General features: G+C 42.8%; 1 protein-coding gene across 3 annotated transcripts in view; it reads left to right on the forward strand.

The window, feature by feature from the left end:
- PLEKHA8 (pleckstrin homology domain containing A8) overlaps positions 1 to 19,479 on the forward strand; it is a 31,135-nt gene that overhangs the window by 2,084 nt on the left and 9,572 nt on the right. For 2 of the 3 annotated variants that reach the window (XM_063325109.1, XM_063325111.1), the window contains exons 2-10: positions 8,706 to 8,822; positions 9,507 to 9,662; positions 11,629 to 11,753; positions 13,189 to 13,347; positions 14,284 to 14,324; positions 15,034 to 15,191; positions 17,797 to 17,956; positions 18,367 to 18,452; positions 19,130 to 19,188. In XM_063325109.1, the coding sequence (XP_063181179.1) occupies positions 8,706 to 8,822; positions 9,507 to 9,662; positions 11,629 to 11,753; positions 13,189 to 13,347; positions 14,284 to 14,324; positions 15,034 to 15,191; positions 17,797 to 17,956; positions 18,367 to 18,452; positions 19,130 to 19,188 (1,061 nt within the window). Of the gene's footprint in view, positions 1 to 8,692; positions 8,823 to 9,506; positions 9,663 to 11,628; positions 11,754 to 13,188; positions 13,348 to 14,283; positions 14,325 to 15,033; positions 15,192 to 17,796; positions 17,957 to 18,366; positions 18,453 to 19,129; positions 19,189 to 19,479 lie in introns of all 3 variants that reach the window. The other variant, XM_063325110.1, reaches the window with a different exon arrangement.

Genomic DNA, 19,479 nt, shown 5'->3' on the forward strand with positions numbered 1-19,479 from the left:
GTGGCATTTATCGCAGCAGTAGCACGGAGCTGGGGAGTGAGAGACGGGAAAGCCATCTTTTGGGGATTAAAGGAAGCAAGAGGGTTCAACAGGTCATCCAGAATAGTATTTCTGTCAGTATTCTGCTTTTCCTCTTGCTCAAGGTTAACTGCTCTGGTGCTTCGTGGTGTAAATGAGGTACACAAAAAGTCAGGGAAAATGTGTGTCATCTTTTGTGTGTTTATATGCCTGTGTTACTAACACAATGCTGATGTAAACATACACAGCAGGTGTCTTACGCCCTTTCCTCCTCATTGTGAGGAACACACCTTTGTTTCACACAGTCAGAAAGGAGATAAGACATTCTCCAAAGAACAAGCTTAAAACTGTAGAAAAGGAGAACTGCTTTCCCTCCTCGCTGTGAGAGAGGAGCTGATGGTGTTTCTTGGTAATCGAGTCTTTTCTGGTGACTTTGGTTTTATAACATCATCTGTCATTGCCATCATGAGAGATCAAGTCTGCATCAACCTTTTTCCCCCTGGCCCTTGGACAGGGAGCTAGATCTGTGTTGCAAATTACATAGTTAATGACAGGAAGAACATTTCAGAAGTAGGAAACAAGTTTGGCTTTCTGCAGGCAAAGGTCAGAAAGCACAGCATGTTTGCCAATGACTGAGAGACAGATTAGCTTGCCTTACTGCTCAAACAAGTTATCTTTTTTAAAAAATATATGCACTTGTTTGCTTTATATAGATTACGATAAATTAAATTAGCGTTACTTGGTTTCTCCTTGGAGATAGGGTTTTTTCCTCTGGTATTAATCCTGCGCTGACGTTTTGGTTTCTACATGCAGGAATTCCAGCGCTGCTTCTGAAATCTCTGAGTTTAGAGAGCAGAGATTTTAGAGTTTTTCTCTTCCCTAATGCAATGGCCACCAGATAATGATTTCTCAATGCGATAGCTTTGTTTAAGCTCAAGGGAAGTGCGGCAACTTTTGATTAGATATGCATGCACACAGATCTAGCCTATGAAAATCCACTTGGGATCTTGTGTTTGCAATAAGCATGTCCTGAGATAGCTCTTGTCTGTGCTTCCCCGACTAAGTTGGTTAAAACCTTAAGGGAACAGGGAATTTTGCAAGGAGAATCATCACTGACATATAAAGTGTGATAGCACGTTTTCGCTTGGGCAAATATATGATGCCTCTGCAAACTTCAAATTATTAATCCTCAAAACCCAGAGCTGGGTGACTTAAATCATGCAGGCGTGTAAGTTGGCCTCAGCAGAGCCTACAGTTGAAGCGTGTAACTTGATCTTAAAAAATTCCTAGATTTCATCCTTTGCCAAAACTCTCTATCTAATGTCAGCATTGCTTGGTAATGGTTGTGGAGGCTAGGGATGGGCTTATAGCATGGATAAAGGGCATATAACCCTCATTTCAATACTGCTTATTGTAGTAAGCAGTTGGGGTGATAAAAGCATCACCCTATGCCTGCCCTATAGCTCGTCAGTCTGTTGTGCTGCTGCCTGCGGTCCTGGCTGAGCGTGAAGCCTTCTGGCGTGGACAGCATCGGAGCAGGATCCTGGCTGTGGTGGTGTGGCAGGACCCATCTCAACCCGGGGGATGCTGCTTGCAGGATGGAGAGAGGAGGTGAACCGCACTTGAAGGCTGCTCTTTGCTGTTCGGAAACTGTCTCCCACAGGAGGCTCTCCCAACTGAACTCGAGCTGCAATTCACGCTCTTTATTTAAGCCTAAGAAATTCCTTTAGTCTTTGGAGATTACCTTCTAAAAATGATCTATGATTTTGATTTCTCACCAGCCTTATAGAATGAAGAAGCTATCACTCACTCACAGGGAAACAGAGCGTGGAGTTGGGGAACACCTTCCTTCAGTGGTGTGTGTGTAAAAGCTTGGCACTTTCAGTTGATTTTTCTGCTGAAATTCATTTCAGTTCAGATCTTCACCAAAAGGCATGTCTTATCTGGGATCACTGGCCGCAGGCAGGATTGCCGCTGACTCTGGAAGAGGTGGTATGTATCAGCTCTTGGCTTGGGGATTAAAGGCAGCTTCGTCATTAGAAAGAAAAATGCTGACTGCCTCCTCTGGCTTGCCTAGTATTCTCTGTACACTCTGTGAAATGGCTTTGATAGCCTTTCCTCACAAAGCTAATCTTTTCCTGGTATTTAAATATTCACTTCCTTAATTGTGCTGAGTAACTCTAACCCTAACGAATTCATCTTCCTCAAGGCACAACACCCTCGCATTCGTACCGTCACTGGTGACGCTGCATCGTACCTCGAACCATAGTTCACTCTCCCCACCTTCCTGTCTGTAATCATCCACTCTCTTATTGTGGTGCTCTGCATTCTTTTCAGTTTATCCCCGAGATGCCAAGAGCCAAAACCAAGCAGTAAATTCCAGCTTTCACTTAAAACTTTAAATTACTCATGTCTCTAATGGTTCAGAATTCCTTAACAAACTTGGGGGGAGAGCTCGAGAAAAGGTGAAAGAGCATTAGGTTTTTATAGCTTGAATTGGGATGCACATGATACTGCTTAGAGTGAGTCTTTGTTTTGGGAGTTTAATGAAAGAAAACTGACCTTTTAGGATGGGAGACACGTACACTTCCAGTTGATATCAAGCTCTGGAAATAAGGTCCTCTGTTTCTAGAGATGAAGGAAGTAATTGAAAACTTCGCACTTAGATAAACATTTGGTTCTAAGAAGCTTTCGTTTATCATTTTTTCCCTTCTTCTTAGCCTCTGGGTATAGTCCAAGTTCTGATTGTATAAAATGAGAAGTCTGCCTTTTGTGGAGGTGGACCCAGACAGCAGAGGTTTCTGTTGCCTTCAGGGCAATGGTCTGCCCAGTATTACCCCGACCATAGCTGCTCTCAGAGGCTGTGAGTTTGTTTAGATGGCTGACCGAGTCTCACCTGGTCCTGGCTACGCTTCTGACCCGTAATGCTTCAGGGACTGGTTACTTCATTCTCCTTAGATTTTGCATAATTACGTTTGTGTGGCTTGACCTTCTTTCTCATCTCTCTCCTCCCTTCCCCCTCCTTTTCTTCACACAGCAATCTTGCTTTTGTCGTACCTTTTTGGAATCGAGTAATGTGCTCGAAAAGTTTGATGAGGCTGCAGGAAGGGAAATGGGTGTCCCCTCTCTCCTCTGTAGGTGTTAGAGCAATGCTGCAGAGCCTACGTGGTGCAGCATTCCCTGCCAGGTATGCTGCAGTACCGGTGCCTCTGCATTCAGTCCCTCTGCACCCAAATAAATAAGTGATCTCAGGGAATGTCTGGGTTAGGACAGAAGCGAAAGGTGTGGCAGAATGGTGGTGAAGAGATACCACCTCCTGTGTTTACGTAAGTTCATTGCCTGGGCTCAGTCTGGTGTGATAACCACCCCAGGGGTCAGAGAGAGGAGCTGACAGTTTGCCGGGGCTGGGAAGTGTCAACAGAGGAGGAAAACTCCCTGGTGCTTTGAATGACTTGAATTAGTGTGTCTGAGCAGTGGCCTGGATTATTGAACTTTTGCCTCCATCACTCGCCATGATCCTGTCTGCCCTTCATCCTTTCACCGTGTTCCCTTCAAAAATGCGTGGCTGCTGGAACATTGCGCTCTCCCTGCCTTGGGTGGCCACTGGCATAAAATCGTTTGCAAACAAACCCAGCTGCCCTGTGGCAGCAGGATGCTTTTTCAGTGCTGCTAGCACTGCCCTAACAGTTGTTGTTGAAATGAGGGTGGATTTTATGGGACCCCCCGCAAGAAAAATCACTTGGGAGAAGGTCACCGTGTTAAAGCTGGTTCCAGCTGTTGCTTGCTTCACTTGAACCTCTAGCGTCCCTCAAACAAGTGCTTTAAAAAGTGATGCCATAGTTGAAGTGCTGAATCTGTTAACTCCATTACCTTTAGGGGCTTTTGGTATTGATTCCTGCTGTTAATATGAGTATAATCAGCGTAAAATTGCAATATGGGCATTTCTAGAAGCTGCTCTCTAGGTGATGAGAGGATAATAGCCCAGAGAAGAGACATGAATTGTCACACACTCTTCTCTGCCTTTCTGCTGTCCCTCCTGGATACAGTCTGGGTTTTTATCCTGTCAAATTGTTTCGCTACAGAGTTAAGGCTGCAAAATGTGTTCCAGTGCCTGGGACTGCCCTTCCCAAAATACTGTGTAGCCTTTGCAGGCTGTATGGAAAAAGCAGGCAGCAGTTTTGGGTGCAAATTTCTTATGCCAAGATAACCCTTTAACTGTATTCTGTTTGTTGTGTGAGAAAAAAGGGGGGAAAGTTTCAAGTTTGGTCTGCGTAAGGTGCTCTTTTGCTAAATGCTTTTCCTGGTGGTGACTGACAGTGTGAAACAGGCGGCCACGTGAACTGAACTTTGTCACGCAATCGGTTGTTAAGAATTGGATTGTAAGATTTAGTGTGGGTGTCCAGCAGTTGAGATTGCAAGTGCTTTGGGATCTTGAAAGCGAACGTTTTGTCCATTTGTGATATTGAGATTTCCATAGCCTTAATTCCCCAGGGAAATCCTCAGGCGTTAGTGCATTAAGACCAGCCGTGGTCCTTTTGGGCCAGTGTGGAACATTCGTGTTGTATAGGTAAGGAGACACAGGCAGCTCAGTGCAGAAGTCAGGGTTTTCTCAGCATGGTGCACGGCAGCTCGGCAATCTTCTTTCTAAACTGGAAATAAGATCTCTTGACTTGGTCCTGTGTTTTGGCTGTTAGATGTGTCCTCTAGCTGGAAAATATGACTTCCCTCGTAACTGGAAGGCGGGTGTTCTGCCATCACAGTTGTACGAGGGGAAGGTGCTATCTTCTGGCCAACAGCTGCTGCTACGTGGACAACCCGGAGCAGGCTGGGTTCTAGCAAAGGTGTGAACCTGATGGCATTCACAGACTTACAGCAGCACTGGCAGCTGGGGAAAGGCGTATGTTGGATTTTCTTATGCTTTTTGCAAGACACCGGCACTGTCTTGGTCCTATTTGAGCTGAGTTTTCAACAGCTCTCGTCCAGCGATCAGTCGTTGACACAGTGCTGTGCAGAGGCTGTGGTTCTTCTGCCCTTGGGTGCTGGCAGAAAAAGAGGTAGGTGGTGGTACGGTGAACACATCCCACAACTTACTTTGCTCAGGGTGGGATGGAAAGATGGGTATTGCTTGTTCTTGCTTTGAGATGTCTCTGACTGTTGGAGCAGCCCCTCTGGGACTCTCTTGCGACCCTGCACAGAAAAGCAGGGCTCTGCCCCTGCTTTGCCACTGGGCTGTGGGCTGCGGCCAAGTCTTGGGTCTTCCCTGTGCTATTAGCAGTAGGGATGTGATGAAGGCTTTAATTCCTCCTATTAGGCGAATGTTGCTCTAATGTGGAAATTTCAGAATTAATCTCCTATCCACACTTAAAATCTGAATTAAGGTCAAAGAAGTCCAAGGACTATCTATTGCATAAGTTTTTAGGAAGACTTACATTGAAGCTCAAGAAATTAATAAGCACAAAGCTTTACATAATTCTAGTGGAAAGCACGCAATAGTAAAAACCTGGGTGTCTGGCCTTTGTGCGTTTTAGAAATGCAACTGGAACTGGCATCTCTTAATTGCAGCTTGTTTTCCAGGTCATCAGTTTGACTTCTTGAGTATGTAATTCTCCCAGATGGTTCAGCTTTGTGGACATCTGACATGATCTACATGTCTTCAAATGTTTGGAGTTTTTTTCTTCAGGCTTGGCACTTTGGAACGAATGCTGTCTGGAGTCTGAGTTGTGTAACATTAAAGTTTGAATTATGTCCAAATTTCAACTGTGTTATCAAGAAATGTCAAGTTTGCTCAGTGATAGCTGCATCCAGACTTCCTGGAGTGTAACAAGGGAAGTAGGCAGATCTTTCATGTGGAAACTTCTGGAAAAATGCTGAATCCTTAGCAGGCACAGACTCCTTAAATATCTGTTTCTGTAGTAGACAATATCAGGTCTTTCACGTACTGCCGGTACTAACTTTAGGTTTCACACAGGAGTGCAATATATATGTGTATGCAATATACGTGTGGCTGAGACCTTAAGCTACTGCTCACTTCTGTTACACTTTGCATTTTATTGTCTTCTTTTATATATATATATATGTCTTTCCCCAGCAGGGTCAGTTTTTACTGTTAATGGCTCTGTGCCTCTAAAATGAACTGTGGAAGTATGAGCTGTATTTTGTCCGGCCTGTGCACCACCAGTATAAATGGGCTTAGTAAATTCTTCTTCAAAGTTGTGTTAGAGCTGGCACCAGTAAGACCTCGAAAGGTTCAGCTTTAACTTTCTATATCAGGTGAAGTCTGACTGCTCAGTTCCAAAAATTGCAATATTCCTAGGACAGTTTATGGTGAGAGAATAAAACTGAATAACCCAGGACTTGTTGTTCATGCAAGTGTCTTAAGTGTCTTTTTGCTACTTTTTTTTTTTGTTGTGTGTTTTTTTTTTTTTTTTTCCCTCTGCTCTTTGCTTGTCTGCAAATGTGACGCTCCTGTAATTGAAGATTGTATCCTTGTTGCAATGATTTGTCAGCCACACGCTATTTTTAGCCGGTTGTCCAGGATAACCTTCCCATGGCTGCTGACTCAGTGTCAGCGAGTACCAGGTGCTTAGTGCATCTCCTGACAGAACCTTGCTGTGATTTATTTTTTTTTTTAATTGGTTTCCTTTTACAAAAATGTATTTTTATTAGTGTAACAATTCCGTTCTGAAAATATATGCTGTTAACAATTGCCTATCGTAGTCTTTTTAATACATATCTAATAAGGAAGAGTTAGGTACTGCAGAGGAAAACATATAATTGCTGCTTCCCCCTCAAAAAAAAAAAAAAAGACCCAGAACCAAAAAACCCAACCAAACAAAAACCTCAACAAACTATATTGACTCGTAACATATTTTTAACCAGCCTCCAAAGTGATCGAGGCAGAGTGCTTTGTATGTTGGCTAATTGATTGCACAGCCTTTGATTGATGGGATGCAATTTGCTTGAGCATCGGCTGCAGTTGTAAGCTGTAGGACCATGGCTGAAATGATTCATGCGCAGCAGCAGGATCTCCAGACTGAATTAGAGGCTTGTATTGACTGTGGCGCTGTGCATTATTTAAAGGCTTGGTTCTGTGCGTTGAGTGTCTGAAGCAATTAACTGCTTCTCTCTGCTGAACAATCACCTCTTTTTGTGAGTTTCTCCATATCAATAGTGACTTTTTAGGATAGTTTCTTTATTTTGGTGGCAAGACAAATAAAAATCAGTCTTGCTGTTTTCTTTTTTTTTTAATTCTCATTCTTCTGATTTTTTTCCCTTCGTATAAAATAAAGAAGTATTGAGAATACTTTGGCATTTATAATGCTTTTATATTCTTCTAGGAAATAATGGAAGAGCTCTGGGAGAGTGTGAAAAAGGATTTATGTTTAATTTGTTTTTTAGCCACCCCCAGGGTTCAGCAGTCTATAGACTGGGTTGGCCCGTATGCCGTGGTATTGGTTGTTGGAAAAAACACCTGAACAAAAAACCCTAAACCATACTCCTGCTATTAGCCTGTGGCTTTAGGGCTTTCTAACCTTTAACTCAGTTGGGATTGGCTTTCAGCAGGAGCGTAAGAAATTAGTCCCTAGCTGGTAAGGAGCAGCCATTCCTCCTCCAACGTGGTGTGGGTCCAAGCCCAGCCTGGGCTCCTGCAGTGCCATGCTGGTTGGCAGAGCCCTCTTGGAGGGGGCAGCAGAAGTGAGGCCCCTCTGCAAAAATGCATAGGATCCACGTGGCCCACATGGTCTTGTCAAAGTGGTTTTTTTTTTCCCAGAGATGGTTTGCTGTCACAGTGTGGGAGCTTTGATATCTCGCTCTGTTGGTCCTGGCCAGGCAAGCTTGTTGCAGCTCAGTAATGAAAGCGGCTTTCCTCCAGTGACGTTGCTGCCTCATTTCTTCTTAAGTTAATGAGCTTGTAGTTTTTAATTAGACCTAAATGATGGCTGTCGTGTCTTGTTTGTTTATATCCTTTCATACTGCTGTATTACTCCCAAAAGAAGAAAACAAAAGTGGTAATTTATTTCTAAAGTTGGGCAGCAGGGTGGGCAAAAGTATGCCCAGAACTATTGGGTTTGGTCTAGCTTGGTGTTTTGGTTATTCTCTGGGAAGGTATCCAGAAGTGCAAGTCATTAATTTGAAAGTACTTTTTATGTGGGCAGCACAGGAGTTTCAAGAGCTATTGAGAACTGCTTCTTTGGATGGTGTTCAGAAATCAATACATCTGCCTCTGTCCCCTCCTTCCCTTGATTTTGATGACTTTCTTGCTTTTCAGACAATTTGGCTAGCCCTTTCTGCAAGGGAGGAAGACATGTAAGGCAAAAGACAGCTGGGGTGGCTTTTGGAAAGTGAAAGGGTGTGTTGAGGAATGATGGACTGAAAAGGTGGCTTTGGAAGAGAGAGTGAGTCAGTGATGCCACGTTAGCAAAACTACTGAAGATGACATACGGCACATCAGGAACATACTGCTGTGGTCCAGCTACCTGCAGAAAGCACATGTAGCTGCCAGCAAGCAGGGGTTGTGGTCGACAACATCCAGGCCTGTCCACAAATCTTACTAAACCTTCAAAGGGTTTAATTTTCCCGGGGGAGACTGAGAATCTTTGGGATCTTATTTGCAGTGAGCTCTGAATGAGAGAGCTGGTGGAATTGCTAGGAGAGAAGTAACTGAGAAATGCAGTTTTGTTTTTCAGGCTGGCAGCCTCGATGGTTTCTTCTCTGTGGTGGCATCCTGTCCTACTATGACTCTCAGGAAGATGCCTGGAAGGGTTGTAAGGGAAGCATCCAAATGGCCGTGTGTGAAATTCAAGGTAACTAAGCTACAGTAACATTCAGCTGCACAAAGTTTGTCCAATAATGTTGCATTTAAGATGAGATTTCAGGTCACAAGAGTTATTTGGTGTCTTGATTTCTTTGGTAAGTTGCTGTAGTAACTCAGTAACTTGATCTATATGCCAGTTTTTATTCTATAGTATTTTTAAAATGTTAAGAGAGCTGCAAGCCTCAAATATAATGGGTATCCTACATGCTGGTGGGCCACTGTTTTTCATGAGGCATGGTGGAAGATCACACAGCTTCAAATGACTCTTCATAGGCACAAAGCTGAAGCTAGAAATATGAATAATAAACTTCAGTACTAGGTCTGCTCACTCGTATTGGATTACTTGCCGCATCTTTGAGGTTCAGTTATGGGCAGGAAACCTGAAAGAGAGGGTTGTCAGAAGAGGATGCCCTTTCCACGAAGACTCCCAGATGATACTGTACTAATCACAAAACTGCCTTTCATAGCCTTTTGTCCCACAGCTGTACACATGGGTGTGCTGGCCGTTCCCTAATTCAGAAGAGAAGTCATAAAATGGCAGCTGGGGAAGTGTGGGGCTGTAGATTCCTCTTTTTTCATTACTGCTTGACCTGCCACCCGACATTATCTTTTGGGATATTCGCTTGGGCTGAGAAGGGCTGAGGGACTGATCTGAAATCTATGTTGCTTCCAGTTCATCCTGCAGATAACACACGAATGGACCTGATCATCCCAGGGGAACAATACTTCTATCTGAAAGCAAGAAATGCAGTTGAAAGGCAAAAGTGGCTGGTTGCGCTGGGAACTGCCAAAGCCTGTCTGACTGACAGCAGGACACAGAAGGAAAAAGGCAAGAACACCCTTTTGCTGGCACATGCTGTTTGCTTTTTATTTCTCTATCCTTACCCTAGTAGATGTGCGCACAAAGATGACAAAATCCATACTTGGACTTTGTGTCCAACCTGTGCTTCAGGTCTTTAGTGCCACTAAAAGCCAAGCCATGTGGGAACTCCAGCTAAAAATCTCGTGTTAACTCTTGGTGCAGGGATTTGAAAACTTGGGCTTTTCCTTAAAATATACTGTGTATAAATAATTTGAAAACTGTGTGCTGATGTGTTCTGTAAGTACATGGAGTGAGTAGCTCCTGGCAACAGGCCACGGGGATGCAGACTGTGTATGAAGGTAAGACCCCCACCTGGTGCAGCCGTCTTAGTATGGTGACCCAGCCTCTCATATCAGTGGCTCTTGAGCTTTGGAGTTCCTCAGACCCTTTCCTTCCATCTTCTAACTGGGTGGTCTCGTGCACTTCAAGATTGCCTTGGCAGTTAAAATAAAGGCTTGCAACTGGTTTTAAATGTCTATAGTAGTATTTGGAAACTGAAATCCGATCATGGTCAAGCTATGAAAATAAATTCATTTACCTCTTTGCTTTCACCAACAATCTAATTTTTACCCCAGTGAAAACCCTTCTTGGTTACAAGCGTGGTGTTATTTATGAGTCAGTGTGAGACCTCATGCCTTTACCTTGCATAATTTCAAAACGATGACTATGCAGAAGATGGGAAAACAGCAAATTATTGTTACTGTATCAGTGATCCCGAGCAAATGCAGGGGTATGCACTTCCTTTCCCTGAGGTGAGGAATCACTTCTCTTACCCCTATGTGCATCTTCACCAGGCTTTGCAGCTGCCAGCTGCAAACTGAGTCAGAACTGAGCAGAAGATGCTACTGTAGGGTCCTACACAACATGGGGATCTGATGCACAGTGCCATGAAGCAGAACAAAATTATATCTATAAACTGACATACAGTAGCACAGGGTGAAAAGCTACTGATATATTTGCAGAACTAAACTATGTTAGTCTTATTAACAGACAAATTTATTTTGTAATTCTGTGACTCTAATGTCAAAAAATTACTTCTGAAAAATCTCAGATTGGCTGTTAGTCGTATCTGGATTAGTCTGCTCAGTCCTGCACTCTCCAGTACAAGAAACATATGGACATACTGGAGTGAGTCCAGCAAAGGGCCACTAAGATGATTAAAGGAAATATCTGATGGGACAGCATTAAAAAGATGGAGCCAGACTCTTCTCAGTGAATGGACAAGAGGAAATGGGCATAAATTTAAATACAAGCAACTCCATTGCAAAATAAGCAAAAATGTTTATATTGTGAGGATGAGGATGCACTGAAGCAGGTTGCACAGAGAGTCTGTGGAGTCTCCATCCTTGTCAGTGTTCAAAACCTGACCAGACATGCCCCTGAGCAGCGTGCTCTGGCTGAGCCTGCTTTGAACAGGGGAGTAGGACTAGCTGATCTCCAGAGGTCCCTTACAACCTCTACGATTCTATAATTCAAGGATATGTATTAAATTAATCCCTCTATGTTGGACAGGATGTGTCTTTTCCCTCCACAGAACCCCAACCTCTACACAGAACCCCAGTCTTTTAATTCACAGCGTAGTGTAACTCTTTGCACTTTAAATTACTTAGTGAAAACAAAAAATATGGTATGTAGGGGTTTTGCCCTATTTAAAAGGCCCGTTAAGGTCAAGTGTTGTATACTTGCTTTTTCTCTGCATTATTCTCTCTGGGAATGTGCTGTTCCTGTCTATGATGGCAAATAATGAAACAGTATTTTACCTGTCAGGAGCGTAATTTATGGCCAGCCCAGCTCATCTTTTTGAGTTGATAGAAAATGTTTTGAAATAAGGAAGTATTGATTGAATTGGATAATACTATTTCAGCAGCTTTCCAAAATCGTATACTGCAAGGCGGATACAGTAAGTTTAACTCTTCTTTTGTTTCACTTTTAGAGTTCACTGAAAACACAGAAGCCTTGAAGACTAAAATGTCTGAACTTAGACTGTACTGTAACCTCCTTGTTCAACAAGTGCATAAAACGAAGGAAGCCAGCATTTCTGGGGTATCAGAACCAGAGGTACAGCGCTGTTTTTTGGTGTGGACCATGTCTGTAAAGCCTTGAGCATTGTGAACTCTTATGGTTAGCCAGTGTAGTATTCACTCACAGTTACTTGATAATGCGTCCTCTTTCTGCAGAGAACTTATGGGAAATAATGGAAATAATGTACCCATGCAACAGTTCTTATTTAAATGGAGTAATATTGTATTGTTGCAAATAACTCTCCCTGTGTTGGGGTAGCAAGTCATGAGATGAGATATGATATCTGTGATCTAGATAATAACATCCCTGGAGGTGATCGTGTGTATATAGTGGATCAAAAAAGCAAAAGATTTTTTTATAAAAAGATAACTTGCAAGAAGCGCGCATTTGTCTGCCTCTGAATCATTAATATCCTGCTCCCTTCTGTTCTCAACCAAAACCCTTAAAGGGTCAAGAGACAATGCAGACCACAAAAAAAACCCCAAATTGCTATAAAAAACTGCCTGGTTAGCCTCATTTAAGTTAAAGTTTCAAACCTTGCAAATCTTCCTGACCAAAGAAGCCTGATTTAAGAGGGGTCTCCTAATGACAGTGATCTACCCCTTGCTTTGAGAGAGAAACGAGGGATGCACATCACTTGCTAGAGAAGCTGGTGTGGTGTTCCAGGATGCCTCCCATGGGAGAGCTGGGTCGTCAAGTGCAGCACAGGCAGGCAGAACACCTGAAGGTTAATCATTTGTCCAAACCATCTTCGTAAAGATACCTGATAAACTGTTTATGGTGGATTAACAGACAGTGCAGAAGAATTATGTAGTATATAAATGACTAAAAGACACTGTTAGAACTTGCAGCTCACAGGTTTTGACAACAAACAAATAATGGGATGTTTATCCAACCCATAGTTCCTGGTTCTGGGTGAAAAATTGCTTTCGCTGATCTTACCACAATTTAACTGAAAAGATTTATTGCTAAAAGCATTTCAGCATCAATAACTGCACTTTGCAGAAATGAAGAGTATTGTGGCAATGTGATACTTCATTCTGCCTGTTTTTCAATTGCAGTAATTTTTTTTCATGGGATTTTTGAAATTATTATCTGCAGATCATTCTATATCTATTTAATTTGTTTACTTTTCATTTCTCCTGTCAGTGGTGTCTTCCGGAATGCCATACATCAAGGCTTAGTATTTAATACACATTTAACACCAGAGATAAGCAACTAAGGGGCGTTGCTTTTAAAACACAAGCATACTGAGCTTGTAGTGAGAGGCTGATGAGTGGTAATGCTGTGAGGGGGCATAGCCCCTGTAATATGCAATGCCAGTTCTCGGAGCAGCTGACACATTGCACTTTAATTCACGTTAAACAGAAATTATGACTGTAGCAGCTGTGGGATTTGTAGACAGGAGTTGTAGCTCCAAGTTGATCTTCGGTGGTTGAGTCCATGTCTTCCAATTGATTTCTTCCCACAGAGTGGGATTGATATGGGAGCTCTGTTAAAATCAACCTGTGACACCTTCCTGAAGACTCTTGAAGAATGTATGCAGATTGCAAATACTGCCTTCACTTCTGAGTTGTTGCATCAGACCCCACCTGGATCCCCACATTTAGCAGTTCTCAGAACAAACAAGGTAATGGCCCGTATCCTTTCCTCTCAGTCTTGGCATGGATGGTAAGGCGCCCTTTTGTAAAGTAGCATTTGTAGAAGCAGGGAATGCATTTTCTACCCATATTATAGCTAGTAGTCCTCCACTGGGCGTACCCTGCTATTTCTTGTGGTTTGCAAGTGAGGTAGGGCCATTTTTTAGTAAGCAGTAACCAATTTCTTAGCTTTTAATGGTAGGTGAAAGTTACTAAGCATTAACTTTCAGGGCCTGATCCAGCTGCAGACAGTGGTGTTTCAAAATACCCTGGCTGTATGGCAAGTTGGTCCATTGTGGGAGCTCACAGCAATTACTACTCTTCTAAGCTACTGCAGCATCGGATCTGTGGTAGTATGCCAACAGGAGCTGACGAGCTTATCTTTTTAATGACAAGGGCACTTTCTTGAATCCTGGATCCACAACTGCGTTTGCAAAACTGGAGCTTCTCTAGCAAACAGCAGATTAAGGTGTATGTAGGGATGTAGATGCTTCACTGCCATCTGGGAAGTGAGATTACTTCACCATACCATTCATGGTGTCTGGCCTCACGTTTCTTCTGTTTTGTTTTTTTTTTTGCATCAGTTTTCTTAAGTAAAGAAAACATTATTGCAAAGGAAACTCACTGCTTTGTTTCTTCTTTTCCACATACCATATGGTGTCTCACTTGGCACTTGCTAGCTTCTGAAAGAAGTCTCTTGGTTTTCTTCCCCCCCCTACCCCCCGCCAAAATTTTAATGGTGCAATAATGCAGCACGTTTTTTGTGTTTGTATACTGTCTCCAGGTCAGAGAATTAAATGAACGTATGCTTAGCTTTTCAGCTTTTTTGCTGACTCCAGCCTGGGTTTAATAAAATGTGAAGTTTGAGAAGCATGATACAGTCTTCTTGCTTTAAAGAATATTCCCTCTCCCCATTTATCTTACAGATAAAGCACTCTGTCTTGTCCAGTCACACCTCAACGGAAAGGTATAACAGAAGTCTTTTACTGTCAGTCTCTTTCTAATCTGTTTTTGGTAGTGTCTGTTCTTCCCGTATTTTCACTCTGCTATTACTAGTACTGGATGCAGGCAGAATTGTATTGCTCTCAGCTGCGTATTTGGAATTAAGCGCAACGAAAGGGAGCTGTCTCACGCCACTTCATGTTTCTTCTTTATCAGCCCTTTCCCTTTTATTTTTCTCAGCCTTCCACTTGGTGACTTACCGGTCAGTCACCAGCCAGCTCTCACCCACTTCAGTGCTCTTTCCCACATTTTGGGTTCCACTCCATGAGCTCATAAGATCGTTGATGTAGAGCAGGCTATGATTTATGGGGTAGGTGGCAAGGGTATATATTTTAAAGTAGTAATGAGAGGGTATTCTTTTAGCTACAATATCTGCCTGTGATTTCCTTTTTTGTAATCAATTGTATTTTTTTGATTATGTCTCTTTTTAATAAAGGTCATTGTAAATATATTTAAACTCTGCAAACTGAGGTTGAATCATTAATCCTACTTGCTGCAAAGAGCTGCCTTATTCCTTTTATTATTTTAGACAAGTTCTTTTGCTCAGAGCAGCCTGTGACAGCCTATAATTTCAGTCAATTATTTTTCTGTTGCTGTTATTTGTGTGTTTTCACAGGAAGAAGCTTACCAAGCAATGTTTTATACACTAACCAGTATTCTTTCCCTTTCTTCAGGCAGATGGAATTGAACCCCTGTGAAAATGGCTCTGTAAAAGCAGAAATTAACCATCAAGAGCAAACCCTTATTAAAAGTCTGGAATGCTTAAACCTGGGAACAAATGAGGGGAGCAGGGATGTTTCTGTTGAAGATCACATAGCAGAGGATTTGGCAGGTAAATATACACACTGTCTTTTATACAGAATTTTTACTCTTTAAGTGTAAATGGAGGGAAGTGTAGGCTGCCTGTGAGAGTGCTGATACCTTGCTCCCATGAGAGGGAATATCAGTGTATTTTAGTCTGATATCTGCCCTTTGCAAGTCTTCTCAGCATAGCTCCTGCCCTTGTTGATAGCGAACTTGGGTCTGAATGGGGAAGAAAATTAAAAATTCTTTTGGGGATGAGTGGGGGCTTCTCTAGATGCTGATTGACGTGCGTAACAATAGAGCCTGGCAGAGCTTGGGCACTGCTTGAGCTGTGGACAGACACATTATTCCCAGAGGCCCTCCGCTGGGAATGCCGGCACCTCTGCTAGTATGTAGGGCTGCACTGTCAGAAGGGGGGCATTAAAGCTTTGTGTGCGTGTCTTGTGGAGGGCTTGACCTTGTAGTCACTCTTGATTGCTCTGACAAATCTTTATGGAAAATTAACCCTTTTCCTGCAACTAAGAGTATACTAGAAAGCACCTTATTTCTTCCATTACTTTAGCAATACCATGAAACTTAAATTTGTGCATGACTTCAGTAAAACACTGTTGAACTAATTCAGTATAAAATTCCATCCAACATAGCTATCTTGTTAAGGGCTGATGAACTTAATTTGGATAAGTCTATACAAGTAACGTATGATTTCTGCTCATCCTCTTGAATGGACTGTATCATTCTTGAAGAGTAACCTTCTCTGCCTGGCTATTATTCCAAAACATACATATGCAGTCAGTGAATCGGCTGAAGTTTTTAAGCCCAAGTTAATGAACATGGTTATTTTGCTCCTACATGGGTTCTCTTTGCAGTTTTTCCCATGTCTGTAACTGGTGTTGTGCAGCGTGGTAAGTCCCTGCAGAAATAACACGCATGTGTCACCATTTAGCATCACACCTCAAGGATACAGTGCTAAAGCCAAACTAACTCAAGTCAGGTTGTTGGTATCGTTTAGCTACTGAGGTTGTTCCTGTGCAAAAAAGAGTACAGCCTACCCCCTCTTGGGTACGCACATCTGAGTTGCAGAGTTGTGCTGGCAGTACAGGGTGGAGTAGGATGTGCAGTGCTATCCGTATGGGATGGACTCAGCCAGCCAGCCTGGGACTCCGTCTTGCCGATGGCTGTATTTGGGTGCTCCCTGTGAGCCCAGGAGCTCTACCCTGGGCAGACACTCTTCCTTCCCTCTCCCCTTTATTAAGACCAGTCAGTCTTTAAAAACGCTCAAGCATTTCAAGTCCCATAAGAAATTGGTGTTTGTCATTTAGGGCTTACGGTGTTTGAGTTTGAAGTTTCAGAGGACTCCAGGCTTTATGCGTGGTACTCCTGTGGATTCACTGTGGACTTGGAGTCACTGTTTCTCTACTCACCAGCCCATGTGTCTTGGTGAAGGACAGATCAGCGACATCCCTTAAACTCTACTTCCTTAGCAGAGTCACTCTGCTTGTGAATGAGGCACAGTCAATGGTGGCTGAGGCCATTTTTTTCTGCCCTGAGGAGAATGGCTGAAGTCTTGTTGCTGTTACTGGGTGTGAGTGGTTCTTTTTTCACCCAGCTTATTCGGTTCTTCTGCAAGTAATAGGGAAAGCTGCAAGTTTGTTTTCACGCTTCACCTGGAGGAAGTGAGTTCCTTGCAGCTTGATCCCTTCAGCCAGAAGCTCAGTTCTGCTTCAGGTCTATAAATCCTCACTGGCATTTGAAAGTATTCTCTTCCTGGGAGAAAGGTTCCCTGGGAAATCTTGGATGCTAGTTTGACAGTGTGGCAGCAAGATGTGCTGTTGCCGTGGCTTGTACACTGCAGATGCTGCAAATATACAATTTTTGCTTCTTGACTTGTTCTCTGCAGTTGTCCATGGGGTCAGAAGGTCTTGCCATGCATGGGATGGGACCTTTCTTTGGGCGTCTAAGACTTCGGCTTCCTTTGGAGGTGCTCATGTAATGCTCTGTTTATATGAAACAGATGCACTTGACACCAAAGAAGACATAAAATAGACCACAGTAGTGAAGAGGCAAGTGGTTCCTCTGGGAAACTTTAAAGACATCCATAAAAATCGGGGAGAACATAGCAGCCTTTGATATCATAGCAATAGCCAGTTTAGCGGCCAGTTTACTTACTTATCAGAAGGAGCAAACGAGTCACTGTTGTTATTTTGCTTTTGAAAACGCACTGTGCCACTTTATCAGTCCTGGGGAAGTTACAGTCATCTCAGAAGTAATCTTTCTTTCAAGGAAATGAGTCTAACTCCCTGCTGCACCCAATCGCTTCTTCAATGCTCTCCTTTACTAAGACTGTCCTCGCTGAGGATGCGTGGGCTCACCTGCACTGGAGCCTGGTGCTTGGTCTGTATGGCTAAAAGAAATGGGGAGGGGACTGGGTGAAAGGCAGTCTGAGCACCCGGCAGCAGGGGAACTGTGGTGAGGGTCATGGTGCCAGCAGGGAAAGCTTTTAAACTTCCATGATACAGATATCCAAGTGCCTTCCTTCAAATAGAACACCTCTTAAGGAAAAGGAATAACAGTATGGGTGTGTGGCTGTTTTCTTTTTCTATTTTTGTTTTTCTTCTGTTTCCTATGAATGTAAGGCATTGAAGAAGATGGAGAGAACAAGCTGCAAGCTGTAGAAAGCTTTGGTGCCCACAAGTTGCTGCAGTCGGAAATGAATTCTTTAAGTGGATTGACCCTGTGTGAGGAAGACAGAAATGAAAACGATTCTCCTACCTTCTTCAGTGTCATGAGCAATAGGTAGTACATGTTGCAGATGTAAATTACAAGGATTATTGAAACTCTAAGCCCTTAATTGACTCATTTTTAAGTCGTTTCTGTCTGTAAAGCTGTATTTGCTGAGATTATTTAACAAGACTGCGTACAGCACAGTATATGAGGAAGATACCCTTTGTAGAATTGTCTGTACAGAGTGGAGTGGGCGGTTTTTTCCTTGGTTATAATTACAGGCCTTGCTTGCATGCCGGCAAAAGTGTATTTTCTGCAGCTGTTTACTTTAACCTAGTGGAACAAAAGCCATCATGGTGGATCATGTCTGTAAATTTTACCTCTATGCAAGTGAAGTGGGTGTGAAATGTCACTTTGCCTTTAGAAGTTGCACAGAAGGAGTTGTTAAGGTAACAATCTCTTCTGCTTGTCCTGGACACCAGGTTCAGTGATATTGAACTTCGGGAGGAGGAGGGCATACCAACAGAAGAGTTTTTGGAGTCGTGTTATGCAATTGTGCCCGTTCTGGGTAAGGAGCTCTTTCTTTTCATGCTGGGCACGCATCTGACTGCTTTTGACAGCTGCCAGCTGTGAGAAAAGGTGGAGCAGTCAGTTTGGAGAATTTGTTTCTTCACTAAATTGATATAGTAGAAATAGTTGCTGTCAGCAGAATCAGTTTGACTGGTACCAGATGTTTCTTACTCTCTTGCTTTTTAGAGGATCCACTCTCATTTAGGTGGGAGCCATGTATAAGCTGTCTGGAAATCTATGGGTATATCTGGAGCAGCAATTTCTTGCCTTCAAAAGAACGGCGTGAAATGCCTTGCATGTCTAGTACTGCTGACGGTACACCATTCTGCTGTACTAGCTATTGCTGCTCTTTGATTTTTCCAAAGACTTCTATCTCCAGACAGTGCAAACCCCCCCCAACTTGCTTGGCCCCTGAATCTAACAGTAGATGTGAGGACCCTGTAAGCACGCGCCCTTTTGAAGACTTCCAAATTGTAGGTCGGTGTATTTTAACACTTGTACTGGGGTAGATTGGTTCTACACCAAAGACAGACTTTGGTTTATGTCATTCATTTGGTATACTCCTGCCACGTAGAAGGATCGCTAAGAGAGTAAATGAAATTAATCGTTACTAAGACATGAGGACTGGAAAAAGACACAATTTTAAAATATGGATGCCTTTTTTTTTTTTTCTAGACAAGCTGGGACCAACTGTTTTTGCTCCTGTTAAAATGGATTTTGTGGGTAACATCAAGGTAACAGCTCATTTCTAATAGTTTTGGTTTGTTTTTTTAACCAAAATACCTATTTTAGGTGCTAAAGCTCAAGAGTCTTTGTTGTAGGGGTCAATACTGTAAGGCTACTTAATATTTGATAATGTTACCATCTGTCAGATTGGAATGCTGAAATGTCTGTAATTCTGTTCTTACAGTACATAAATCAAATAAATCCAACTGTTATGCACAAACTTATAAAATACCTGAGTGACTGCCAAGTAAAACATCTGTTAGACCTCATAAACGTGACTTTGATTCTGAGCTGAATAG

The sequence above is a fragment of the Chroicocephalus ridibundus genome, chromosome 2 (assembly GCF_963924245.1).
Source record: "Chroicocephalus ridibundus chromosome 2, bChrRid1.1, whole genome shotgun sequence".
NCBI lineage: Eukaryota > Metazoa > Chordata > Aves > Charadriiformes > Laridae > Chroicocephalus > Chroicocephalus ridibundus.